The 27,518-nt window shown below is 37.8% G+C and overlaps 4 protein-coding genes across 4 annotated transcripts; 2 read left to right on the top strand and 2 right to left on the bottom strand.

Moving 5' to 3' along the window:
• Positions 1–3,563: 3,563 nt before the first annotated feature.
• On the bottom strand, positions 3,564–13,062 carry LOC120471972 (mitochondrial import receptor subunit TOM40B). Its single transcript, XM_089129911.1, has 10 exons — positions 12,861–13,062; positions 12,376–12,566; positions 12,198–12,265; positions 11,992–12,084; positions 11,072–11,173; positions 10,883–10,988; positions 9,248–9,370; positions 9,008–9,084; positions 8,814–8,916; positions 3,564–7,172 (listed from the first exon to the last, which is right to left on the bottom strand). Exons 2-10 carry the CDS (start codon positions 12,518–12,520, stop codon positions 7,033–7,035), a joined length of 957 nt encoding a protein of 318 aa, XP_088986037.1. The 5' UTR covers positions 12,521–12,566; positions 12,861–13,062; the 3' UTR covers positions 3,564–7,032.
• Positions 13,063–13,107: 45 nt separating this feature from the next.
• On the top strand, positions 13,108–14,836 carry ufc1 (ubiquitin-fold modifier conjugating enzyme 1). The gene is made up of 6 exons (XM_039661916.2): positions 13,108–13,603; positions 13,807–13,874; positions 13,949–14,012; positions 14,100–14,176; positions 14,285–14,375; positions 14,496–14,836. The coding sequence occupies exons 1-6, from the start codon at positions 13,481–13,483 to the stop codon at positions 14,574–14,576; spliced, it is 504 nt and encodes a 167-aa protein (XP_039517850.1). The 5' UTR covers positions 13,108–13,480; the 3' UTR covers positions 14,577–14,836.
• Positions 14,837–15,398: 562 nt separating this feature from the next.
• On the bottom strand, positions 15,399–17,582 carry gig2p (grass carp reovirus (GCRV)-induced gene 2p). The gene is made up of 2 exons (XM_039661915.2): positions 17,432–17,582; positions 15,399–16,277 (listed from the first exon to the last, which is right to left on the bottom strand). Exon 2 carries the CDS (start codon positions 16,259–16,261, stop codon positions 15,614–15,616), a length of 648 nt encoding a protein of 215 aa, XP_039517849.2. The 5' UTR covers positions 16,262–16,277; positions 17,432–17,582; the 3' UTR covers positions 15,399–15,613.
• An 845-nt stretch (positions 17,583–18,427) lies between these two features.
• fdxacb1 (ferredoxin-fold anticodon binding domain containing 1) lies at positions 18,428–27,144 on the top strand. The gene is made up of 5 exons (XM_039662512.2): positions 18,428–19,162; positions 19,535–19,691; positions 19,854–20,057; positions 20,394–20,552; positions 25,932–27,144. Exons 1-5 carry the CDS (start codon positions 18,988–18,990, stop codon positions 26,983–26,985), a joined length of 1,749 nt encoding a protein of 582 aa, XP_039518446.2. The 5' UTR covers positions 18,428–18,987; the 3' UTR covers positions 26,986–27,144.
• The last annotated feature ends 374 nt before the right edge of the window (positions 27,145–27,518 follow it).

The raw sequence follows: 27,518 nt of genomic DNA, 5'->3' as shown, positions 1-27,518 counted from the left end.
TGGAAAAATTCGCCAGTTGTTTTGTATAATTTTGTCAGTGAACAGAATTTTCTCCAAAAGAAGCAAGTTTTAGGTGTTCATATTTTTAAATAAATCAGGCTACTTTTTTATTGGAATGTAGGGTTCCATGAAGAAGCTTTAACATCCATGGAACCTTTTCATTCCACAAAAGGTTCTTTAGATTATTAAAATAATCTTCACACTAAGAAAAATATTCTTTTAAGAAGGGTTCACTGTTAGGTTCTTTTGCCGCTTTTCCACTGCTGGTACGGCTCAGAACAGTTCGGCTCGGCATGGCATGGTTCGTCTCGCTTCGATTTTCCGCTGCGTGGTACGACCCGGCTCGGCGCGGCTCGGTTGCAAATACAATGACGCTGGTAGTGACGATTCTGTCTGACAAATCAGTGATCTGCAGTGGTTCACGTCACTTTTTAGTACCGGTAAGGTACGCTTGGAACCTCAACAGACAAGGTACCATTTAAAGCGAGCCGAAGCAAGCCGTACCATACCGTACCATGCAGTGGAAAAGCGCCACAAGTGAGCCGTACCGAGCAGAGCCGTACTGTACCATGCAGTGGAAAAGCGCCAAAGCGTGCCGTATCGAACCGTACCGTACCATGCAGTGGAAAAGCGCCATTTGTGGAACCTAAAATGGTTGTTCAATGTATCACTGTGAAACAAACTCTTTTGGAACCTTTATTTTTACAATTTTGCAGGTTTTCCCACTTACAAAGCATGTAGAAGTCTGTAATTTTGATGTGAGTGAAGGAATCTAAAACAAAAATCTAGAAAATCACATTGTATGATTTTAATTTAAGTAATTCATTTGCATTTTATTGCATGACATAAGTATTTGATACATCAGAAAAGCAGATCTTAATATTTGGTACAGAAACCTTTGTTTGCAATTACAGAGTTCATACGTTTCCTGTAGTTCTTTACCAGGTTTGCACACAGTGTAGCAGGGATTTTGGCCCACTCCTCCATACAGACCTTCTCCAGATCCTTCAGAGGTTTCGGGGCTGTCGCTGGGCAATACGGACTTTCAGCTCCCTTTCTACCATTTTCTATTGGGTTCAGGTCAGGAGACTGGCTAGGCCACTCCAGGACCTTAAGATGCTTCTTCATAGAGCATCCACTCCATAGTTGCCCTGGCTGTTTGTTTCATGTCGTTGTCATACTGGAAGACCCAGCCACGACCCATCTTCAATGCTCTTACTGAGGGAAGGAGGTTGTTGGCCAGGTTGATCTCACAACACATGGCCCAATCCATTCTCCCCTCAATACGGTGTAGTCGTCCTGTCCCCTTTGCAGAAAAGCATCCCCAAAGAAGGATGTTTCCACCTCCAAGCTTCATGGTTGGGACGGTGTTCTTGGGGTTGTATTCATTCCTCTTCTTGGAGTTTAGACCAAAAAGCTCTATTTTTGTCTCGTCAGACCACATGACCTTCTTCCATTCCTTCTCTGGATCATCCAGATCATCACTGGCAAACTTCAAACATGGACATGCGCTGGCTTGAGCAGGGGGATTTTGAGTGTGCTGCAGGATTTTAATCCATGACTGCATAGTGTGTTACTCATGGGTTTCTTTGAGACTGTGGTCCCAGCTCACTTCACGTCATGGACCAGGTCCTGCCATGTAGTTCTGGGCTGATTCCTCACCTTTCACAGTTGAACAGTACCTATGATAACAATAACAGACTTCTACATGCTTTGTAAGTGGAAAAACAAAGCTTTGCTGATAGGCTGTCCCAATCAGTGGTGCCTGCACAATCCAATCACGTTTGAGAGGGAAACAACATATTGAGGGTTTCTGAGATTTTTTTTTTAGAAGTAGTAACGGGTACTCATGGTTATGGACAGGAATGCAGTGGAGTAAAAAGTACAATATTTCCCTTTCAAATGAACTTGAGTTAAGTCATGAGTACTCCCCAAAAATGATACTTGAGTAAAGTGCAGATCCCTCAAAATTGTACTTAAGTACTGTACTCAAGTAAATGTACTCCGTTACTGTCTGGCTCTGATCTTCTTATTCATTTCTATGAACTTTGGAAGTGTGTCGAATTTTGTCTTCAGTACATGATTTTGACATATTTTTGCCAATTTTGTCTTCATATTGATGTCTTTGTGGAGTCAAGGTGTTTTTCCCCCAACATCTTATTGGTGGAGAATGCGGGCACGTTTGTTAGGCATCACCTGGAGAGATGAATTGTTCAGACTAACAGCAACTAATTGAAACACAGATCCTAACAACTTCCTTTCAGTGGGATACATTTTTATCATTAATAAAGCATTTTTTTTCAGGTATTTTTAGACGTCAACAATCCTGCTCCATGGGGAATCACTGTCGAGCAGAGTTTAATTCCAACCCCAATCAAACAAAACCTGAAGCAGCTAATCAAGCTCTTCAGGGTCGCTTGTAAATGCAAAGGCAGGTGTGCTGAAGCAGGTTGGAAATAAACTTTGCAGGACAGTGGGTCCTCAGCAGCAGTGTTGAAGACCTCTGTTTTAGGGACTGTTTAAGGCTGGTTCACACGGCAGGATTATTAGCCCGATTTTAGCCCCGATTCACCCCTTCCGACAATCTTAAGGATTCTCCTATTATCGTAAAATAATCTGCTCAGATATTCCTGCCGTGTGTGGTGTGTTAAGACTGCTCTCGTCTGCTCGGAAGGATGCCGGGACCGCTCCTATCTCAAATCGGGGATATCCAACATGTTGGATTGTTTTGGCCCGATTTCTCCTCGTGTGTGGTGTCCCCCGGGGACGAACGAGCACGCAGCCTGTGAACTGTGGCATGTAGCCAATCAGAAAGCGAGGTGACGAGGCGTAGAGGAAGCACCGGCGGGAAACAAAATCAAAACAGCCGGCACCCAGCGGTATAGTGCACCAGAATGTCCGGTGGACTTTTTTTTCCGTTAAAAACAAACCACACACTATCGCCACTGCATCCTCTTGGTCCATCATGATTGTTTACTCTGAAGTCGCGTTTGATCTCGAGGGATTTTGCGAGATTTTCCGTCTGACCTAGGAATGCTCGGGAGTCAAATCGGTTCGTGTGTAATGTGTTGATTTTGCCGTGTGGCTGCGCACGACACACTGTACGACCAAAACTGTTAGACCCATGATTTTTTTATCGCTGTGTGTGGGGTCTCTCAGGTTTGGAAAATTGGCCGACAATTTTAAAATCGTCCCGTGTGAACCAGCCTTTACACAACACTGTTGTATGTGTTTTGGAGGTTCATTTACATGACAATAAAGTTTTTGACAACATTGTTGTCTGTACGTGAAAAAAGCCAAGGATTTCCCCCCATTTTTAGTACATCGTTGTGTAAATGTACTCTTAGATCATGACTAACTTCACAGTTTAATCACATTCTGTGAATGCAATGTAAAACACTTAATTCATTAAAATGATCCTGTATATGTGACTCATAAAACTGACCTGTGCTTTGACAGACTTTCTCATGACCACTCAGTTTACATAATTACTAACCAAAATAAAAATCTAATTATAGAGTTTCTATATAATATTATTTAGCTCTGAGACAGGCACTTGAGAATACTGACAGAATACATTATCTCAGTTCTTTATTTCCAGCAGTTTGTTTACTATGATATTAAGATTTGACATCTGAAGCCAAGATCTCTATAATACTTCTCACAATAGGCTACAGAAATTACATTTATATTACATTTACAAAAATAAATGACAGGTACATGGTAAAAGTCTCCAAGATTGTTTGAATATGTCCTTCATATATCAAAAATTAAACAGTTGAAATCTCTTAATTTTAATCAAATTCAGCCCCTACCAAAAGTAGACAAAGCACCCCAAACAGTCTACATTCATCACATTGCACGTAAATTTGGTTGTCACTTCACCTTTTAGTGCTTAATCATGTTCTGTACACACACACACACACACACAGTTATTTATGGGAGTGACAACAAACGTGTTCTACAACCGAATGAACTCCTGAAAATTCAAGTAGTGACAGCATCATTTAAAAATTTGAATGCAGTGTGTGCACAGAACTGAATAACTATTTCTTTATGATGTATATATAACCTGTATATCAGAGATGTGTCTTTTTTCTCTGTGTGCACTGGAAAGAGGCAAGAGCCTTGACTTATTCACACATTTTTTGACAAAGGTCTTTCCACACCAGCCTTGCGGTCAAGGGGCTAAGTTGCCAGATATTTCTATGAAAAAAAGCAAATTAACACATAATCAATTACTGTAAGTCCAAATGCTGTAAATACGACCAAAGTATCGGAACCGGCAACTGCGTTTATTAACTATGTTTACATTATTAATGCCATAAAGTGTCTCATTTTATGAGGCAAGCCCAAACAACAAGCCCAAAGACGCTTATAAGTTGAGATGACAAGGCTGCAAGAAAACACAGCAAAGCAGCCTCCTGACCATAAACAAAACATATTGTCTAAGGGGATTTATTTAAAATTGCCAGATATAATGGTGCATTCAAGTCATTTCGGAAAGATTGTGGTATTCACAAGTTGAACGCACAAGAACACCATCATGAACGCAAGTTATAAATACTGGGAAGCTTGGGATTTTCTTTTAACCCCGCTCTTTACGAGTCAAACATGTCGGAATACAAAGATATTAAGAGGTATTTAGCAGTTATATTGTCAAGCTTTTGTACTTACAACAAAATAAGCGAATTTCCTGCACAAAATATGATAGCATTGTAATATGACCATATAATGTGTAATGATAAAGTTTACAGTGGCTTCATCAATTATTAAAAAAAGAAAAAAAAAACGTTAAAAGGCGAAACAACTTGAAAGTATTTACTATTTTCTAGAAGTAGTGTTTCACCTGACATCGTAAACCCGACTTATCAACTCGTAAATACGAACTTTCCAGGAGGACTTGAACACACCATAACAAGCCTTTGGTAGTTTATATCACTATGGTTAAAGGTGCTGTATGTAGGCTTATTTTTTGACTGTACTAAAGCATAAACATACCATAATATGTTTGCAGATATTTAGGAAACATGCCAAGTTCACATAGTCGTTTCTCTGAAAAACAATGCCGAATGCTAACATCAGTGTCTGCTTTTGTTTTGGTCTCTGTGATTCCACCCACTGCCAATTTACCAAATACTAATTTGACTCCAGTTGGCAAAAAACACAACGCATTGCAGCCAGCAAATGATGCCAGCAAATGAACTGGGTCAGAGATTGCAGATTCTACCTGACAAAAAATGTCTCAGCATCCAACAAAAAATTTCTATGAACCGAGGCATATTAAAATCCAGACAAATCAACTCATCAACTTACAGTAATAAGTCCCCTCGCCTTCCACTGTCAATTGCCCTTGCTCCTGTTGCGTGTCCTCAATCTGGCAACCTGAATGAGCATTGAGTCTGAGGAGGAGGGGGCCGGGCAAACAACTCTCTCCAATATCAAAATATTATTAAATATCTTAAATTTAGACTACAGTACCCGTTTCAACCACTAGGTATCAATATTACATAGAGCACCTTTAAAAAAAGCGAATAACAAATGGCTGCAAGATGCAAAAACATTGCTATGGTTAAAGGTGCAGTGAGCGATTACTGAGAAACGCTGTTGACATTTGAAATCACCAGAACAAACACACCCCTACCTAAAAAGGATCAAACCCGTATCTTGATAGCTTCACCCCCAAATTTACGAACACGCTATGCAACACAGGCACCTCCCCCTAATGAGTGTAAACTGATTGGCTACAAGTGTGTTTTGGAGCTCGGTCCGATCAACTTTCAACAGCGTTTCTCAGAAATTGCTTACTGCACCTTCAAAACTGTCAATCATCACAATTTTGGAAGTAAATGCCTTTTCACACCAGGTATGATAACTAATTATAGCTAAATAAGTGTATACACTCACAGACTATAATATTCTGTTTATTACAAGCACAAGCTGCAGTTGTCATCTGTCTCTTTAAATGATCAAGCTCTTTAAAGTTAAACAATTTTTTAACATGTTTCACAAATGTTTTTTTTTATGGTTGATCAGCTGGAAAAATCCTTCTGAAAGTGATTCCAATGATATCGCCCCTCTTTGTCATTTTTGTTATAGCAGTGGTGTGGAATATCTCTATTCTCATAGAATTAGAAGAAATATTAAAACTTTATGGTTAGTTATCGTCCTCCATGTGAACGGGTCTTAAGTCACATTAATTTAAGGGATATACTCTCGCATTTACATGCGGTTGACACTCTTGGCACAACGTGTATATGGTCAATATGAAGCAGGCTGTATTCACACCTGCATACCTGTAAGCCAATGGCTGTTATGCTTCATAAGTCAATGCAATACCACTCCACAGCTCTGACTCCAGTCTGATTTTTATCATATCAGAATGCATCCTTATACAGCTCACGCTGTCACTGTCCTTCCATTGTCATACTAGCCTTTATCCCTGAGTCTGTCCCCTAAGAAAAGACGTAAAAGTTAGTTTAAGAAGGAGAGCAAATTGTGTTTTATTTCAATGGAATTTAGCTGAGGGGATAACACATTAAACATTTTTGGACCTCTTTGCTACTAATCTTCAGTATGTTTGGCTTGATTTATTGATATTAGAGTTTAAACTATAACTGGAGTTTACTAAAAAAATGTATCTTTAATAGAGAAGTCACAGGAAATTATGCGACACTCATTTACATAACTGCATTTGCCTCTGCCAACAGATGCTTCCACCTTGTTCTTAAATAAGAAAAAATCTGTGAACATACCTCAGTTATTTAACTCAGTTACTTATGGACCAAAACAGCTAAACCTTTGAAACAGGATGGAACAAACAAAGAAGGATTTGTGTTCCTGGCCTTTTTAAGCCCTCATTCTTGCTGGCCATGAACGGCATGATTGTCCAGTATGGCAAACAGGGCTTTGGTTGGATTTCCTGTTCTGTCCGTAGTCTGTGGTGGACGTGTGTCTTTGGGCAGACGTGAAGGTGGTTTTCTGGGGTCCCCAAAGTCTTAAGCGGTGCCTATATTAAGTTAGGATCTGTATCTAACCAACACTGACCCCAAGACCGACCTGCAACTTATCCGCTCTGTGGTTGACAAAGGCACCCATGATCAAGGTGGCAGGCAGAGGGTAGAGCCGCTTTTCCAGAACCCCACCAATGATACAGCGGCTGTCCAACATTCCTAAAAAAAACAAAAAACAATTATTTACAAAATTAAGAGCTACATGTGAATCATTAGGCATTTAAAGGACTACTGGCTTAACAATGGCCGCAAGTGCTATATTCTGTAATATATACATAGACTACCATTCAAAAGTTTGAGGTCAGTTTTGAACACTTTTATCCAGAAAAGGATTAATTAAATTGATCAAAAGTGATATTAAATACTTTTATTATGTTACAAAAGACTTTTTTTAAAATCTCAAATAAATAGTCTTCTTAAAAGGGACAATCCACCCATTTGCATTAAGATTTCCATTGTTAGAAACCCAGTCATACTATTGAATGGTTGTGCAACACACTCTCATTTTCTCCTGAGACGAGAGAAATCTGCTTTTTACCCTTTTCACTTCCTCCTACAATCACGCAAAAATCATTATTTTAGGGTTGGGTACCGAAACGCGGTGCCAATAGGGAACCGGTTCCGACGTAAACACTAATAACCAGACCGAATATGAAGACCGGGCCGAATCCCTGAGTCTCTGTGTCATGAGGCGCACACAGTCTCTCGCTCTCTCCCTCTAGCACAGTCTGATCTGTCTCGTATGCACGCTCTTGCTCACTCGCTCTAGATTCCGGGAGATTTTAACTAATTTGCGGGTATCAGGGAGCCATTAGAATTAGCCATTCGATCTACGAACACCGATCCAAGTGCGCTGAACTGTGCAGAATATCATATGGTCCGTTGTTTTCGGAAGAAACACAAACACAAACCATTTTCTTCTCTTCAATATGTACACGTAGCCTACTGTTCGCGCTCACCTTATTCACATCTCACCGGTGCACTTGGATCGGCGTTCGTAGATCGACTGGTAGAGACTATTTTTCAAAGATGGCTTCTTCCTGTAGTCGTGAAGTTGACTGTGTGTATAAAATATCTTCTTATTAAACTGTGTGGACACTGACAAAGTTCTCAATGCTTCGGTTTGAATGTAGGGACCCTTATTATGCTACCGTGTTAGTGTGGGGCTATTTTGAGCCTTGTTAGTGGTAATAACAAGCAATTATTATTTGTCATTACTCTATGCCCTATATACTAGCGTTATAGGCTAAACTGTTTTTAGAGATAAAACTATTTACATTCGGCAATCATGAAAACAAATCTCAGATAACGGTTGACTAGGTAGCAATGTGTAATTAGACCAAAGGTTCATTTAGCGCCGGAGTTGTCCTTTAAACTAATGTTTATTGTTATTGCTATGCCAAGATGATGTCTGCAAATTTTATCATATGTGTTCTATGGGAGATGTATAGAGCTTTGTTAATGACAGGGGTTCCAACTCAAGTATTTTGAATAGGATTTTTACTTCCTGATCACTACTGTTGCCGTCTAGAATGAGGAGTATGAAAAGCAAAACACTAATTTGAGTAATATATGAGTATATGAGTCAATGTTTAAAAACAGGTTTAAAAAGAGAAAGGGTTCACATTATGTCAGTATTCAGACTGGGCTGAACTTGGGTCTTTTATGATCAGTTTTGTGGCAAAAGATTGCTTGGCTCAACTATGAGACAATAGTGACAATAAAAAAATAAAAAAAAATCCAGTTACGGCACTCTTTGATATTTATATATTGCACAGTCAGTGTATCTGCCATTCCTACCTCTGAAGACCATTTTAGCTTCAGGAAGTTCCATCTGGTAACCAAAAGAGAAGGTTGTCTCTTGGGTCCTAGTACTCGCCTCAAACTCCACTCCCACCTGAATCTGCAGAAATCAATTAACACTCTGCAGCCTTACGAAACTATTGCGGTGTCTTGTCATTGAAACAATAACACATCCATCAACAACGCCATACCTGTTTGTTGGCCCTGTGGTAGTAGCTAGCATGTGCACCTCCTTTACCAGCATTCAGAGTTGCAACCCAATTTGGCCCTAAGGCAGAAAATGATATGACATTTGAGCTTTATGTACCTTTGAGAAACAGAACATTGAACATACAAATAGGATGAGTAACACTAAGTAACTGCTTAGGACTACTTACACTGGTGTATAACAAATGGATGACCATTGCACTAAAGCAGAAGACCCATCTAACCTGAGTACTGGCCTGCCAGGGTAAGTATGCCCCCTTCTTCTGATCGACCTCGATGGTACACCAGCTCTCCCCCCAGTACCAGCTGCGGGGATACGCTTTGAAGAAAGTGTGCAACCATGATAACTGGCACAAAAAAGGCACAAACAGATAACAAACATTAACTAGAGTTTAATTTGTTAATAAATGTGAGCAGGGCTGCCAACTAATGCAATTGCCGCTATGCATGGGTCGGTTATCTTTGCAATATCCTAGCAGCACCAAAGTAGAATTAATATTAGGAAATTATTTCACAACTTTTATTACATACACCTCGGAAATATGCTGAGTTCTGGGCCTTGGGGATCTCAATGGAGGGTATGGCCCTGGGTGTGACAGGGCCTCGGTTTAAGCCATGTAAACCGATCATCTCTTCCTTTTTACAACTAGTTATAGCACGAAATAAACATGAATGGACACCCAAAAATTTAACTGAGATTGGAATCGAGTCATGTGAACGTATGAAGACCCAAAGATTGAATCGAGATTGGAATTAAATCGTGTGAACACGCGAAGATTGAATCCAGTTTGGAATTGAAGACCCGTAGGTTGAATCGAGACTGGAATCAAGGCATGTGAACATACGAAGATCTGAAGATTAAATCGATAATAGAATCAAATCGAGTGAACACACAAATACCTGAAGATTGAATCGAGCTTGCTAAGGTTGCTGAGGTGTACTGAGTGGTTTTAGTTTGTTGCTATGTGCTTGCTAGGGTGTCTGAGGAGTTGTCAGAGTGTTGCTACTTAGCTGTTATGGTGTTTTGAGTGCTTTAGCGTGGTGTTAAGGCCCCGATATACTTCAAAAGAAGTCGAAGAACGAACTGATGTGACATTTTGAACAAAATCAGGTCGAATAAAAGTTCATTTGGAGTTCGTTTTGGGAGTTTGAAACTTTATGGAAAGGTAAACAACTTTGTACTACCATTGGTCCGTGGTGTTATGTAATAGGTAGCTGTCCACGTTCTTCCAGCATATACTGTATTTACAATTTACATATTCAACTAAAAGCTGCTCTCAGTAGTGTGGGCGGTGTTGGATGTTTGCTAACAGCATATCGCTGCTCATGTATGATTTAAGAACTATATCAGGGACTTTATGCGTTGCCGAACCAGTTTGGCCTAAAATATTCAATTAAAGTACACCCTGAATGTTTATGGTTATATTTTAATATTTCAACACATTCGCATGTTCACAGTTATGTCGGTTAATGGTCACAAGACATGCAGGTAAACAGACAAACTAATCACTTTTAGTAAGTGTTATTATTTCAACAGGTTCTATTTTAAAATGATTTATTCATTATAATTAATTATTAGTTTTTCACCAACTCACAAAATTGCTTCTCTCAGGAAACCCCAGATTGGTAAACCATGTCTTTTTTACAGAAGCAGAGTGACTCTTAAGGAGTTTAAAATGAATGCATTGCTAAAAAAAAAAAAAAAAACATAAAAAAAAACATTATCAAATTGACGTGCAAGAGCAACAGAAGAAATACCTGTTCTGCAAGTTCTGTATTGTGTTTTTTTAACCAAAGCACATTCCTGTGACATCTATAAATCTGTCATCTGTCATAATGAGGAACTCACGCGATCATACCTGATTCCCTGAGAATGTCAGGGTTGGCCAAAGTAATCGCTGCTGTGAAGTCACTGCCTCTATACTCCGTCTCAAACTGCCATGTGACAAACTGTGCCTGTTGAGTCTATATAAAAGAATATGAAGTCAGTCCACACCACATTGTTAAAAAGTGTTTAAACTAGAACAATATTGCATAATGCTACTAACCTGAAATACTGCTTTAGCTCTTATTTTCTCACTCAGATGAAACAAAGAGTGTGCATTTAAGCTGCCCGAGGAGTCCATTTCCCCAATAAGCATAGGTGAGTCCTTTATACACAAGATAATTGGATTGTAAATTCATCATAACTTATCCAATGCATATACCTAACACACTTCAGGCAATTAATCCATTATTATTTAAACCTGCCCATTAGGATGCACTCCTTTTGAAATGTGTTCAAACAAACCTAATAACTTGTACTGCAGGTTTTTAATTTATTCAAACATTGCATAATATACAGAATGAGTCATAAGCTAAAAATAACTAATGTTTAATGATAAATAAGTTACCTAACCGAAAGCCTACTTTAGAATTTGGTAAGAAAAGGCATTCGAGTTATCCAACTATGTCAAAAGTCAGTATCAGTCCATTTTCATGTCTTTATGAAGTAGCAAATGTTCCCAGAACAAAACATTGCTATTAAATAATATTTGGCAGAATACTGACATACTTTTAAAAGGTATGCATTTCTAGTTTTTAACTGCAAAAATGCACTGTGTGAATGGGGCATTAATTAATGAGGATAAGAAACTTACCAACCCCAAAAGTTTGAATGGTATATAACGTATAGTGTGTGTAAGCACCTTTAGAAGTGCTACAGTATATAAAATATTGTCTTTATTACTGTACTCATAATTCAACAAAAATCACAAGTCCAATTTTCCTGCCATTTTGCCCTGATTCCAAACTACATCTATATTAAAAGTGCTGAATTTCTCAGTGTTTAATATGTGACAGCATAGTTGCTGAACTAATATACACAACATTGTAATGTCATTTGTAGGATAACCCAATCAAATTGTAATGCAGAAGATTAATACGAGAAAAAAGAACTGAACATGATCCAGATCTGTCAGACTCTTACCGTTTCTTTACTGTCAGTGTCTGATTGTAGGTGCTCAGCGTGAAAGCGATAACTGGACGGAGCAACAGCACTGAGGTGAAACGTGTGACTGACCTGAGGAGAGAAGAAACACAAATATTTAGTGTTAAATTGTGCTGAAAATGTTCAATAAAATTAGTGAAACTGTCCTGGATAGTGTCATAATTGAACCACATTTATGAACAAACCTTGAAAAAACTGCTGAGGGTCTTATTTATCACCAGTTTTACACCTTCAATCTGCTGTGGAAATACATCTAGAAGCACAAGCAATTAAAATGACTTCTAATAGACCACTTTTTACTTTTTTAATTTATACTAAAATGTATTTTAATACAATCAACAGAGATAGAAAAAAGTATCAGACCTTTACAGTTGCGGTGTAGACCATCAAAGCTTCCCGGGTTAGGCAGCCGTCCATCTCTCCTATCCCACCGTGACAAGGGTCTATCTTGTGGAAAGGGTGAGTTTTGGCGCCCTGGCCGGTTTGACAAGGCCAGCACACTGCCCATGGGAACCCAGAGCCAAATGAGGACCACACACTATCAACCTGATCTTCTGAACCGTGAGAGACAAAATTATTAATTTAATCATAAATACAAAACATTGGATCAAGCATTCTTCATTCACTAAGATATTACTTTAAGAATTACTAAGATATTAATTTAAGAATTTACTGAGATAATACTTTGCTAAATTGGCCACATTTCACAAAAATATATAAGAAAAGATAATGGTGGGAGTAAATAATTTTCAACTCTGCAAGAACTCGAATCAACATGATAATAATAACGAATGACCTGCTGCACAATTGAGATCGTCAATAATCATGCATTTTCTGACATTACTTACGCTGAATAAATGTGGGTTGTGCCGTTACAGTATGCAAAAATGATATCCTGAAATCATACAGAAATATAGCTTTTTATATGCAGTGACCGCTGGAAGAGAGTAAGGTGAAAGGATGCTGAGGGATGTACAGACAACTCAACTACAGACTCTAGCGGCGGAACCAGCTGATCAGTGCAGTCATTTAAAGAAGAGCAGCTATGAAACACCTCCGTGCAGAAACATGCTACTGTTCATTCGGCACACCGCTGAAAACAAGACATTTGAACAATGAATGAAGCGTATTTGCAACGTTGTGTTGTTAGCATAATATATTGTTGTGATATAATACAAGGTAGGCTCTTTTAATAATAAAAGTCACTTTAAATAACATATTCTGACGTCTAGGGACACGTACATTGGGGTGACTCATGACCCATTTCTGCGACTCGGTTCGTTTCAATGAACCGGTTCAGCCCTCCTTTAACGTCATCACATGGTCCCTGTAGGCGATAGGGCCATGTCCAATAAAGCCATCTGTATGCACGCTCATGTAGTTCTTGAGTAGTTGTTTAGTAGATACACTAAAAAGATTCGACTCAAAAGAACGACTCTTTTACGAACCGGACACCGCAACTGTCAACATGGCAGATGAAGCCACTAGAAAGGCAGTTTCTGATATACCGCTTTTAAAAACAAATTCAGGACCAAGAGACAAAGAACTATGGGTTCAGAGACTTCGAGAAGAATATTTAGCTCTCATAAAGGTGAGTTAATGTATTGTAGCAAAAGCATATTAGGGAGCTACGATGCTAGCTGTATGAACGAATAACCATACGTGTCATTAGGTTGAAAGTTTTCAGTCTTATTGACTTAGCTCATTGTCATTTATGATTAACAGTTTGCGTACAAATATAAACTTAATGTTACAAAATGTATGCGCTTCTTATATAATTGCGTTGCCTTGCAGTATGTTGAAAATAACAAAGCAGCAGACAATGATTGGTTCCGTTTGGAGTCCAACAAAGAGGGTACAAGGTCAGTATTATTACCAGTCTTCGTTTTAGGAGCTCTTATATTTTCATTAACATCTTGCTACCTTTTCTGTGTAGGTGGTTTGGAAAGTGCTGGTATATTCACGAGCTTCTAAAATATGAATTTGACATGGAGTTTGATGTAAGACATTTTCAATTCACGTACATTACTTTCAACTTAATTTTATGAAAGTCTGGATAATGTATTTAACTTCACCCTGATTTCCAGATTCCAGTTACATATCCTGCCACAGCACCTGAAGTGGCCATTCCTGAGTTAGATGGGAAGACAGCGAAGATGTACAGGTCCGCTTCATGTGTTTATAGCTTTTCACTTTCATCACAATTATGTAATATTGTGTTAAAATGTACTTTTATTGTGAAATGATCTTTCAAAACCATCTTTTGTCATAGAGGTGGAAAAATCTGCCTGACAGACCACTTCAAGCCACTGTGGGCAAGAAATGTCCCAAAGTTTGGTCTGGCTCATCTAATGGCTTTGGGAGTAAGTAAAGTTACATGTCTAAAATGATATATAATATTATGTCATTCATTTCCTAAACTAATTCGTTTCTTTAAAGGAATTGCATCTTATATTAATAAATAATCTCTGTTCTTTCCAAAGCTTGGACCATGGCTTGCAGTTGAGATTCCAGACCTCATTGCGAAAGGCATAATTGAACATAAAGAACAGCAAAACAGCTGAAAGTAGCCATAGCATCCTTTGCATTTCACTATGTCTTAATGATGCAAACACAAATGAGGTTTTAACATGTTTTGTCAAAATCATGGCTACCTACTCTGTGGTTTGAACTGTATATGTCACATTCGTACGTCACTTTTTTTTTTTTTTTACCGTTCAGGTTAATAATGCCTGTTCAATGGAATGTGTATGTATTCATCAGTAAAGCCTGGTATGTAAATAAATGCGGGACCATTTTAAATTGTGGTCTTGGGGAAACCTCACTAGCATTTAAAATGTTGAAGTTTTATAGCTTGCAAAAAAAAAAATAAAAAAAAAATCATAGTATGATTTTGCCAAATTATTCACTTTCTCATCTGGAAGTTTTTCTGCTTCCAGCTTTTTAAATAAGAAAAAAATGTGGTGTTGTAGGTTACTGCTCATCCTAATTTACTAGATATTTATTAATCCGATGTGTCTTTTAAATGACAAGGTTCAGTGACAGGAGGTTCCCATTTCCTTCTGGGTGTAATGGTTAATAAAGCAAGATGTAATGATTCCTATAATTAACTCTTACTCCATAATGAAATACTATGTTGCAAATAAATCAAATAAAAGAACAGATATCATTGAGACCCATGAAATATGGCTATAACAAACATTCCTACAGGTTTTGCAATTGAAATCCTCATAACTATTGCATGTGTAATAAGAACAGGAATAGCTCTGATCATCTATTTTCAACCATAATGCACAAAATGGATGCATTTTTTTTAATATTTTTTTTTAAAATAAATTTAAATATAGTATAGACCATTAAATCATAGGCAATCAATATACTTTCAGTTTTGTTTATAAACTCAAATATGGTGCTGAAAAAAAAGTGATTGTCAGAGGATGAATGCCAAAGATGATTGTGAGTCCCTGAGAACTATGAGGAAAGTCAAATCTTATATACACAGATAAAACTGGTTTCAGTTCAACTGTAAACATTAATTACATGTCAACAATCCAGCCTAAAACAAGCCTCTGGATGAAGCATCCGTCATGATCAGTTCTGATTAATAGACATCACACTTGTGTTTGATCATAAGGGTGCAGATAGTCTCTCCACATCCCCAACACACCTGTACAGTATGAGCAGGGCCTACTTTTAACTTGCACACTGCACAAGTACCTGAGGTGTTCAAATTTGTTGGAGCCTTTTGGTTTTGAGAAATGAGCTGTTTGAGCTCAGTTAAGATGGTCATGTTGGGAGCAAGAGCAATATCTGTGACCTCGATACGTGCTGGGTCAAAGACACAGTCCTCTTCGAGACCGCTAGGCACAGCTTTCATGCCACAGTTAGGAGGTACCCAGGCCGTGTCATAGCCATGGCTATTCCAGGTCTTCTGCATGGGATGGTTGTCCTTATCAATTTTTTTGATTTTTCCACAGTCGACGCTTAATTTAAGCACTATTCTGTCAGTAGGTTGTGATCTCAGAGGATAGCGCTCTGCTTTCTTCTGGTCACGGCTCACATAAACACCAGGTCCTAGCATTCCATCTGCTGATGGCCTGAACCCATTTGTTATGATCTGACGAGCTTGCTGCACAGAGGTGCCATGATACATTGTATAGCGTCTGCCTGATTTGGCTTCCTGGTTTGCCCGAAGATGACGATCTTCATCATAGAAAGCCTCCCAGCCAAAGAATTGGATGGATGACATTTTTTTTTTATTTCTCCTGTGGATTAAATGGAATAATAATAATATTAATAAATTCCTTGTCAGTTTGACAGTACCAGCAAAATATCTGGACACATCTTTATTACTATTTTCTATAATTTAGAATACTAATAAAGTCAACCTAAAACTATAAAATAACAAATAAAAGTAAGGTAATGTATGTTAGTTAGACATGTTAAATCAATGTTTCAATATAAATCATTATTATAGCTTCTTCAAAGTGACCACCTTGTGCCTAAATTACAAATCATTTGCTTGTATAATAACTGGAATTTTACTTTTTTAAATAAATTAATTGTACGTATCTATATCTGTAATGCCAAACATCACAAACACATTCAGAATGAATTAAGTTTGTCCAAATCCAAATATTTCACTCCTAATGTAGCCTATTGTCAGTTCTTTGTGTGACTTTTGTGTCAGTGTAAAATTAATGTAAACATTTACAATAGGCCAATGTCAGCAGTTCCGCGATATAGTTCGTGTAGCCCTCAATCGGGTCATCATGGGTCGTCTATCCCAATCGACTTTTACTTAATAAAAAAAAATGGTTCCCTTCATCTCAGTGGAATTAGATTTTGTGACTTTTCATACATTATCTACCTATACACACACACACACACACACACACACACACACAAACAAACTGGGCTTGATTCGGTTGTTCTAAAGGTAGCATATGTAAAAATAAATGTTTACGGGGTCAATAAGACGCCACATTGAAATGGATGGGAAATGTGAAAAAAAACTAAATATATTTTCTTCATGTGTCAATAATAATAATAATAATAATAATAATTCCGGCATAAATCTGAAAATTTTTACACAGAAATGAAGGCCTAGTAGGCTACTAGAGCATAAATGCAATGTATCATGAAAATCTCCATCTCTATAAAATCTCTATCTCCAAAAACAGCATTAATGAATAGATGAGAGGTAAACAAAAAAAAATTATATATTATTTGTATGATTAAAAATTGATATTTTTGTACAATAACTCAATCAATTGTTGGGGTCGTATAGACCCCGAAGCCCAGACACAGGAAACGAAGACCATTTGAAGGTAAAAACATTGAACTTTACACATTTTATTTTCTCGAAATATTAATCGATCAAGATAGCCCTTTATTATTCTAAAAGGAAAAGACCTACCTTAAAATACTTCACGCAAGTGAACAAAAAATTACATGAAACTCCGAGTCTGAACTTTCTAATTTGGTTATACTCTGGACGGGAAGCTTTCACTTTCAATTATTGTTGAACAACACCTCTTCCTGTTTTTGCTTGGGGACAGGGTGGAGTGAAAATCCATTTCCTATATTTAAAAATATAAAAATTGTCTTTCACTTGCTTACCAAGGGAAGTCAAATGTGGTTCACCATGCATTAGTTTAATACTTGAAAGTGCTGACACTTGTGATGCGTCAATCAAATAGCCTAGTGTAGACCCGCCTTCTTTTTTATTTATTTATAAAAAAGTATTTCATATTGAACAGAGTGATAAACTTGGTGACCAGCGATGTTGCCATATCCGCTTATTATGAGCTAACTTTTTCCCCACAGTTGGTCAATAATTTGATCCAAGCTACATAATGTCATTAATCACCATATTTTTTCTTTTTTTTTGACGTGTTTCTGCGTTTCAAAACTCCCTCTTCTAACGTACTCTCTACCTAAAACATACGTATTCACGATTTAAATGACCAATATCTATAGGCTTACCTGGGATATATATTACAAAATGGGTTGCATAAGGTTGATTGAGATAAATGGGGAAAAGTGTAGCCTGAATTGTTCGAAGACGTGGCCTCTACAAAATAACTCTATTATTTAAATTCAACTCAATACAATGATCGTGTCCACGTATTTGGCAAGAGGCGATTAAATAAGATTTTACATGCGATGGTTCAAATCACCTATTTTGGTGCGGAGTGCGGACCCGCTTATTTTTCTAGTAAGATCTGGCAACACAGCACATGTGCTGTGCTAACGGGAAACTGGAACGTGGCCGGTGCGTGAATATTTTGGTTATAAAATTAGAATTTGAACATGTAGGCTACTCAAGGCTGGCGGTATAGAAAATAATTTCGTCATAATATATATATATATATTTTTTTTAATTATGTATTGTTGTTGTTTATTCGTGTTTTTTTAATTGTTTTTTGTTTTTTTTTTTACCTGGATTGCTCCCAGGACACATAAAATAGTTATTTTTACTACATACTACACGCGCTCGCAGCGTATCTCATAGTAACCGGTGTTCTTGTTTACGGTGGCAGAAGCACCGGTTGTTTTGTTTTCCACTATGCGACATTCCACGGGGAACGAAACTTCACTGCTACTGCTGCTGCTCGCTAGCTAATGACATTGAACCTCTATCTTTCTCAATTACACCGTCTTACGTAAACGGGACTAAAACCTGCTGCTAAAACCACCTCTGGTCTTCAGGTGTTGCGTTAGCTCCCAACCAACGTCATTAAGCTTTGGTATTTTAATTAGATTTCAAGCTGTATCGCGAGAGATGCCAGAGCGTCATGGTGACATGCAGTCTAATGTTAATGCCGCATTGTGTCCTGCCAGCCTCCATGCGCTCAGTTCAAGCTCGATAGTCAACGGGACGCAGTAACGCCTCCTCAAAATGTATCGAAAAGTTTGGTTCTCCTACTAATGTGACAGCTTGCTGAATTGTCTGCTTGGCATTTTCTGGAAATGTCCAAGACACGCGAAGTGCTACTTGTTGGGGAAGGCAACTTCTCTTTCTCAGCAGCTTTGAGCGAGACCGCAGGCGATGAGGTCGGCTTGACCGCCACTTGCTTTCAAAGCGAGAATCAAACATTTAAACACGAGGGAGCCTTGCGAAACGTACAGCGACTCCGTGAGAGAGGTCGGTGATGTGGTTCTTCATCCTGATAATGTTGTCAAGATTGTCTTGTGCACATGCTCTTACTCCTGCGGTGCTTTCTTGCGTCTTTGTTGTCCAGTCTGCATGATTTCTGAAAGATATTTGTTCTATTTGAGTAAACCCAGAGTTTATAATCCGCTAATGTAGACATTTTTAAGTTTACCTATTCTTCCTACATAAGTAACGTTATCATAGCCATGAATTTGCATGCCTGCAGCCAAGTCCATAAATTTATCCAGCCGGTTGCTATGAAACGACTGAGGGTTTAACAAGCCTCCTTGAATTCTGTATGATAATTCCACAGAGGAGAGGCCTTTAATTCATTATAATATTTTCCAACAATTCCCATTGCAGGAAATGCTGTTCTGTTTGAAGTGGACTGCACTTGTCTAAAGGAGCACGAAGCCATCCAGCATCATCTTTTTGACTGTGTTATTTTTAATTTCCCTCACTGTGGGCGTAAAAGTGGCGTAAAGAAGAACCGCATCCTGTTGGTGAAATTTTTTCAAAGGTAAGTGACACACACTTGTGGCTACAACTAAGGTCTTTATAAGGGTGTTACATAAGATTGACTTCTAGCATTATATAATGTTAATACTGAGGGGATCAAGAGCTTCGCATTTCATGTAAAATGGATGGATGTTTTGTGTTTTTTTTGTTTTTTTTTTTCTAGTGCTGTTGCAGTCCTAAAGGACAATGGGGAAGTGCACGTCACCTTGTGCAATGGGCAAGGCGGCACTCCGTGTGACAGTCCAATGAGAGAATGGCACAATAGTTGGCAGGTGGTTGCCATGGCAGCAGAAGCAGGGCTAATTCTCAGTGAAATCCGTCCCTTTGACTGTGAAACGTATCAAGGTTATAGATGTACTGGTTACAGGTAAACAGCTTTTCACTTGGACAAGTGGACATAGTCCACTAAAATGTGATTTGACATGTAGTCAAGTCAGCTTTATTGATATAGTGCTTTATACAATACTGATTGTTTCAAAGCAGTTTGACAGTGATAACAGGAAAATTATGCACTTTTTTGGTTCCGTTGAAAAGATCGTTAATTATCAAATTAGTTAATGTCACCTATAAAGCAGTTCTGTAAAAAAAATGATATCATCATCCAGCTCAGTTTAGTTCTAGAATAAAGAACTTTTAATATTCCTGTTACAATTATGTAATGGCGTTCAGTTTTAAATTTAATAAATACAATTATTTTGCTAAGGAGTCAAGACAAAGGTTTTCATGTAGAGGGAGGTCTGACCCACATCTTCACTCGGAGTCTCCCGCACACCATGCCTGAGAAACTGAAAATGGAAAAACCCATTGGGAAGGAGACTGTTTGTTTTGAGCTTCCGGCAGAGTTGAGTAACTATATGAACAGGTGAGTGGTAACTTGTTGCTTATTGAATAGTATCGAAACTAAGTGTGCGGTTAAACTGAAAAGTTTTCCTATGCATTTTTTTGTGTGCAGACGATAATGTTGTCAAAACGATCCAACACTAAAAACACTGTTTTATGCATGCCAGGCCAGTAGTTGGCGCTGTCACAAAGAAACACTACACGCCTATACACTGAACAAATAATATGCATGTGCATGACGTCACCATATTCACAAATTCGCGGTTTTCGTTCGTTTGTATGTACGTTCGTTTGTTTATTTATTCATAGTTGTTTATATAGTTATTTTGTAGTTAACACGGAGACGATAATGGTATCGCATTCAACAACTTGAACTTTGAAACCTGTTTTCAAAAGTTTGCATTTTCAGGTCCCAAAACACCATTGTCCTATAAATGAATGCCCAAAACGCATACAGTCACATTCTTTGTAATAATCTGTAACATTCAGTTATTTATTTTCAGAAGTGACTTATATAATGTTATTAATGTCAAACATGCAGAAATCTGCATGAAAAACAAATCAGTTCAAGCATAGGTGGCAATAGTGGCGCAGATAAGACATACTTCACCATTAACTCATTACCCAACTCATTGAAACATTTTTCCATCATTTATGACGCAGCGCTTTCCCTCCATTGAAACAATTTTCCGTCAATCTGTGTTTTCACTTATATGGTAGGGGGCGCTATTCCACATCTTCTGAAAGAGTACAGAATCTCTGGAACAAAGCACTGGCGAAGAAGCAGAAACAAGTTATAGAGCATTTACATTTAGTCATTAGTCAGACGCTTTTATCCAAAGTGACTTACATTATAGAAGCATAGCGTATGCACATGTAAAATAATGTGATCATCAAACATTGTGAACATCATATACAGTTGTTAACATTTTAAGTGGATCAAAACCTTTCATCAAAGATGAATTTTGAACAATACATTTGTCTTAGGACAACTTTGAAGAACTTTTTTGATTCACTTCAACTTTGGGGGTGTTGATGGACTGTCTTGTTGTCTGTTCTTTCAATTTGACATTATTACATGACATGTTTAGATATTCAAACAAAATATTAATTAAAAAAATGTTGACGATGGCTGGCAACTTTTTTAACTCGTTAAAATATTTAACTTTTTTTTTTTCTGTCATCCTTTGGCTGCGCTACAGTATATGATCTCGCTATCATTTATTCAACTGCTATTAAAGAAAGCGTGATGAGAAATATAAGAAATTAAAAATAAGAAATTAAATTAAATCTGTACTGGCATGCAGTCTGTGGATATTCCTGTCTGTGTGCCAGACAAAGAGGACTCATGCTCACAGAAATCTGTTTCAGACATAAAAGTATGCCAAAATGTCTGCTTTGTCAAATATTCTCGTAAGCACAGTCTTAAACGAGTTAAATGAAGTCTTAAATTTAAAAGTGTTAAAGTGACTGTCAGCCTAATAAACGCGCTGCTGTGATGTAATTAAAGGAATAATTCAGTTTGAAATTAATTTTTGATATGTTTTAGCTTACCTCAAGGGCATCCAAGATGTAGGTGTCTTTGTTTCCACAGTAGTTTCAATTTTGATATTTTTCGGTCAAACCGTTGTTGTCTGCCAGTCATATAATGGAGGTATATGGGGTCCTCCTCAAAGAGCATGCACAGAGTAGTTCAAATTAAACATGATTTACTGACTCGTAAATGTAATGGCCTAAGACACGAAACGAGCGGTTTGTGTGAGAAAACGAACAGTATTTATATTGTTTTTACCTCCTGTAACCACAGCCATGTAACCTGGAAGTGATCTCTTGCGCGTGTACGTCACTCATTGTTTACATAGAGATTTCGGAAGTTTTACCTTTTGCTGTGACGATCTAAACATATTTAGATATACAGGAAATCGCAATGGAAGGCGATTTCGATATATCTAAATATGTTTAGTGAAAGATAAAACTTCTGAAATCACTTCCGGCGCTTGCGCAGACCGAAGCGCTCATGCCGTCAGATCAGTTGGACATGGCTGTGGTTACAAGAGGTAAAAACGATGCTCACACAAAATGCTCGTTTCGTGTCTTAGGCCATCAGTGTGTACTTATATTTACGAGTCATTAAATCATGTTTAATTTGGACTTCTCTGTGCATGCTCTTTGAGGTGGACCCCATAAACCTCCATTATATGACTGACACACAAAAACGGTTTGACTGAAAAATATCAAAATTGAAAATACTGTGGAAACAAAGACACTACATCTTGAATGCCCTTGAGGTAAGCTAAAACATATCAAAAAGTGAATTATCCCTTTAATGCTAATCAAAGGACAAAAGAAAAAGAGAAAATCACTCACTGCTCTTGAATTTTGTAGCTTTAATAAGGATTAATCTGTTTATGCAGTGGCCTCAAAAGACTATGAACCACTTTTATGTTGCTTTTTGCGAGGGATGTACAAAATAGCTCTATCATGTTGTATTATATAAGATTTTTAATTTATTTATTTATCGGCATTCTTTATTTAGAATATTTCATTTCGCATGTTCATTTATCCTATTTTCATATTTTGATTGCTTTTCCCATCGCTTACAGGCAGTGTTGGGTGTAACTTATTACTAAGTAATAATTACTGTAATTTAATGACTTTTTCATAGAAAAAGTAAAGTAAGGGATTACTTTTTATTTTTCTGTAATTTAATTAGTTCTGATTTAATTGCATTAAATTTAATATAGATTATGGAACAATTCTATATACAACAATGGAGGAATTAACATCAAAATTTTACATCTAATGTTAAAATGTATGTTTTTAATGTAACCTTCTCCTTTTAAATACTTTATTCAGTTCAAGAATAATTTATGCAACTATACATTTATTTGTACGAATTAAAAGAGCAGTGTCAGGTCTATCCTTGCATATGGGATTAGCAATAAGTATTGTAATACTTTTTAGAGAGATTAATCTAATTACACTGTTGAAGATGTGATTAGTAGCTAGTAATTAATTACTTTTTTAGAGTATCTTACCCAACAATGCAGGTTACAGGTCATAGTTAATCTTTAAAATGGATAACTTATATTAATACAATTTTAACTAATAATTTATAAATGTAATCTTTAGCAAACATTAAAACATTTTTCAAACTGTACATTACAATTTTGTGATTCTTTAAGTTACTAATTTCAATTTGTTATGGAATATTGCAGTATATATTTTAAATGATTTATGTGCACATCATTTTTTTTAATCTTGTGTCTTAATCTTTAATCAAAATGTTATTTTCTTGAAAACCTTTGATGGACTGTGGCGCCCCTTTTTGGATTATTTACTGGCTAACTCCCAAGACACTTAAGCTGAGCATTTATTTTATTTTATTCTGTAATACTTTAAGATAGCATTTTTTTTTGTGTGTGTCTTTGTCCTGTTGTTATTGTATCGTGTCTTTTTTTTCTTTTTCTTTTTTTTTTTAATTGGAAGCTGTATGTTGTTTATTTGAGGGAGGGTATTATTGGGGTTTCAACGGTGGGGAATGATAATTTAATAAATTCAATGTTATTATCTGTTAACTTGATGTTCCAAGCAGAAAAACTAATAAAGAGATTTAAAATAAAAAATGTTATTTTCGATTAAAATATAATGTTATTCAATAACAATAGCAAACAACAACAATCCAATCAATTGGGCAAAATCATTTCTTCCGTTTCATGGCGACTTTAATCTATAAAACAATTGTTTTTACATTTTAGGGTTTTATTTTGTGTAGACAAAACAAGATAGGATTAATATTTGTATTTTTGTTTTTGCCATTTATTGGTTTTCAATAACATGAAAATGTTAGTGGCCTGGATGGTTCTTTACAGAAGTCATACAGGTTTGGGACAGCATGAGTGTGAGTAAATAATGACAGAATTTCCTGTTTTGCATGAACTATTCCTTCAAAGGGGCATTTGGCAACTTTTTCAATTTAATAAAACCATTTAGAAATCATTTGAATGGTTCAGTAACCTGTTCTGGAGTGAATGGTGGCTTTCCCCACTCCCCCCAGCGTCCCCAGCGAGAACGAGTGAGAAACACAAACTGCTTTACGACATAATTCTATGATTCTATGTTACTCATTTGGTAGACACAGCTCCACACGATAGAGTTGGCCGGCTCAGATAATAACAGAAGTACATGGAAAGCTGGAGGAAGGCGCTGCAAGTGAGTTTCTTTATGACAGTGTTGTGAAATCTAGCTATGCCGCTCAACTGGAGGGGGAGCTGATGAGAACACATGCCACAACAAAAGTGGAAATCAGCGAAGATAAAACTAGAGTTGGGTAATGAACATTCAAAAACTAGAGGTGACAGCGTAATCATGGCATTTATCATTTATATGCAAACTCATCTGTAAATGGTGACGTTGTCAAGCTAAAATCACAAATTAAAATCTGTTATCAGTCTTGCACTATATTATCCACAAGTTTCCAGGGGGCGCTCCTGTAAAAAATAAAGTGGGTGAAACTTCCGGTAGCGAAGAGGCTAGCTGTTTTTCTGAGAATTATTCTACTATTTAAAGACTCAAATCTTTATGAGAGATGTCGTTATGAAGCTCAGCGACAACATGTGCTGTTCGCGGTTGTATGTATAACCGGACTAAACTAATTCAGTGGCTTAAACGTGATTGTTTTGAACATAAGCTGAAAACGAAATCAGAGTGATCCTGCTAACGACTGTAGTTTCCATCACCTCCCAAAAGACGACGAATCTTCCTGTGTACATTTGTTTAAATTCTTAATATTCTATAAACTCTATCAGCATGTGATTGGCTGTTCGCTACTGATGTTACACCTAAACTCAGGATCAAAGCCTGTGTTGACAGAATACCAAATGTGCCAGTTAATGTATTCAAGTAGCACATTCATTTATAATTTTGAATAAACTACAAAGCACAATGACTAAGTGTGTATTTTTTATTTTAATTGTTTGTCAGCTCGCACAACTGCCTGTCACCATGCCTTGATGAGTATTGATTATTAATAATGTTATTATAATAGTCCCAATCAACTACTGCGGAGGGTAAAGGTACTGTTATTTCACTCTTTTTAATTTCGTTGAGGTTGTGTTCGTTCCCACATCGTTAGCTAGTTTGGATCGCTATAACTTGAATGACTGTCAACTGTTGAATGAACGAGTGTCAAGCATGTCAAGTCGCGCTTTGTTTACTTTAAACCGGAAGTCGCGCCCACTTTTGACGCAAGGCCTCATGGGGCGTAGGAAACTTGTGGATACAAAAAAAAGATGGGCTGTTCACTTTAAAAACAACAACTGCGATATTTTTGTCAGTATGCTTATGGCTTATGAATTTAAGTGTTTTCATTCATTTACTTGATTCTTGTGTCTCCTGTCAGGGACTTCCTTGGTCAGCAGTCCCATCATCCAGTGAAAACTGTCCAGGAACAGTTACTTCGAGAGCTAAAGTCAGTCTGGCCTGTTTGCAGCATAAATGAGGACTTCCCAGAACTGGTAAGCTGCCTACCAGAAACACCTGAGGCTTGTGACTCCACCCTGACCCAGTCGGAGGTCTACTGGATTAAACCTACCGACACCTATGTATTTGACCAAAGCGAAAATGAGCAAAAGGACTGTGAGTCTATGGATGACCAACAAAGCTTTACTGGCCGCTATGCACTTCGACCGTCTCTGTTGCTGCATGTCCGAGAGATCACCCAGAACGAGGACTTCAGCCCTGGTACGCTTCATGCGGTCAGTGGCCTGGTCTTTCAGAGAGTGCCCATCTCCCTGAGCCGTTCTCCTGCATTCCACCAGCTTCTATTGGTGGGAATGTTCCCTACAGAATCCCGTCCTCTCCAGTGCTTCCAAGATTGTTTGGAGTCGCTTCTCACTTCTTACAGCGTCTCCTTTGAAAAGGCGCGAATAGGCCGAGAGCAGCAAGTGTGGATGAATTCAAAGATGCTTCCCAAGTTTGGGCGGATCGCATCCCTACCCGCTTTGTCTTCAGCCCTCGAGGACGGTTTACAGTTAATCGCCGTCTCAATAAACTTGGATCATTTAGCCACTGTGATTTTCGGCATTTCTGACTGGCGCTTGCTTTGGAGTGCCGATCCTCGCTTTCTTAAGCAGTTCGAGGCCAATCGACTTGGACCTTTCACTCCTTTCTCCCTTTACCCACCTAGCTACTCACATGATGTCAGTTTCTGGATGGACCCAGAAATATATGAGGAACTGGACTTCCATGCAGTTGTGCGAGAGGCTTCTTGCGGTTCTGTTAAAAACGTGGCGTTAGTAGATCGCTTCAGACACCCACACATGGGTCACGCTAGCCTCTGCTACAGGCTGACGTATCAGTCGTCAGATCGCGCCCTCTCACACGGCCAGGTCTTGGGACTACAGAATCAGCTACGGAGACTGTTACCCCTGCGCCTGCAGGTCACGCTGAGGTGAAGAGGTTTAAATGGATGTATAATCTCAGATTTTAATTTTTTTCTTTATCTTTATTTTAATTTAGTTTTTATTTTGACAGATTTTACTTAGACAATTTACTCACCCCTATGTCATCCAAGATATCCATGTCTTTCTTTCTTCAGTCGAAAAGAATTTAAGGTTTTTGATGAAAACATTCCAGGATTTTTCTCCATAATAATGCACTTTATTGGGAACCAAACGGTTCAAGGTCCAGTGCAAACTGTTCAAAGGGCTTTAAACGATTTCAGACGATGAATAAGGGTCTTATCAAGCGAAACGATCTTTCATTTAAAAAAACAAAACAAAGTTTAAGTATTATAAACTCAAAAGTGGTCGCTTTGCTCTGTTCTGTGATGCGCGTTTCGTGACTCTCCTGTTCAAACTCGTTTATCAAAATGAACAAATCTTTTTTCGTGTCATTTGGTTCATTCAATGAACGAGTTGACTCGGGAAAAGATTTGTTCATTTTAATGAACGAGTTTGTATAGGAGAGTCACGAACGTGCATCACAG

This window comes from Pimephales promelas, chromosome 4, assembly GCF_988280905.1.
Source record: "Pimephales promelas chromosome 4, fPimPro1.hap1.1, whole genome shotgun sequence".
In the NCBI taxonomy this organism is placed as follows: domain Eukaryota; kingdom Metazoa; phylum Chordata; class Actinopteri; order Cypriniformes; family Leuciscidae; genus Pimephales; species Pimephales promelas.
Note: the sequence above shows the minus strand (reverse complement) of the source record. Positions and strands in the feature narration are given on the sequence as shown.

Bases quoted from the DNA above. Each gene is read 5' to 3' on its own strand.
- ufc1 (XM_039661916.2), top strand. From the start codon at position 13,481: ATGGCAGATGAAGCCACTAGAAAGGCAGTTTCTGATATACCGCTTTTA. The intron at 13,604-13,806 runs GTGAGTTAATGT...GTTGCCTTGCAG, and splicing joins AATATTTAGCTCTCATAAAG to TATGTTGAAAATAACAAAGC. The intron at 13,875-13,948 runs GTCAGTATTATT...TTTTCTGTGTAG, and splicing joins TCCAACAAAGAGGGTACAAG to GTGGTTTGGAAAGTGCTGGT.
- fdxacb1 (XM_039662512.2), top strand. From the start codon at position 18,988: ATGTCCAAGACACGCGAAGTGCTACTTGTTGGGGAAGGCAACTTCTCT. The intron at 19,692-19,853 runs GTAAGTGACACA...TTTTTTTTCTAG, and splicing joins TTGGTGAAATTTTTTCAAAG to TGCTGTTGCAGTCCTAAAGG. The intron at 20,058-20,393 runs GTAAACAGCTTT...TATTTTGCTAAG, and splicing joins TATAGATGTACTGGTTACAG to GAGTCAAGACAAAGGTTTTC.
- LOC120471972 (XM_089129911.1), bottom strand. From the start codon at position 12,520: ATGGGCAGTGTGCTGGCCTTGTCAAACCGGCCAGGGCGCCAAAACTCA. The intron at 12,266-12,375 runs GTCTGATACTTT...TTGTGCTTCTAG, and splicing joins TCTACACCGCAACTGTAAAG to ATGTATTTCCACAGCAGATT. The intron at 12,085-12,197 runs GTTTGTTCATAA...TTCTCTCCTCAG, and splicing joins CCCTCAGCAGTTTTTTCAAG to GTCAGTCACACGTTTCACCT.
- gig2p (XM_039661915.2), bottom strand. From the start codon at position 16,261: ATGTCATCCATCCAATTCTTTGGCTGGGAGGCTTTCTATGATGAAGAT.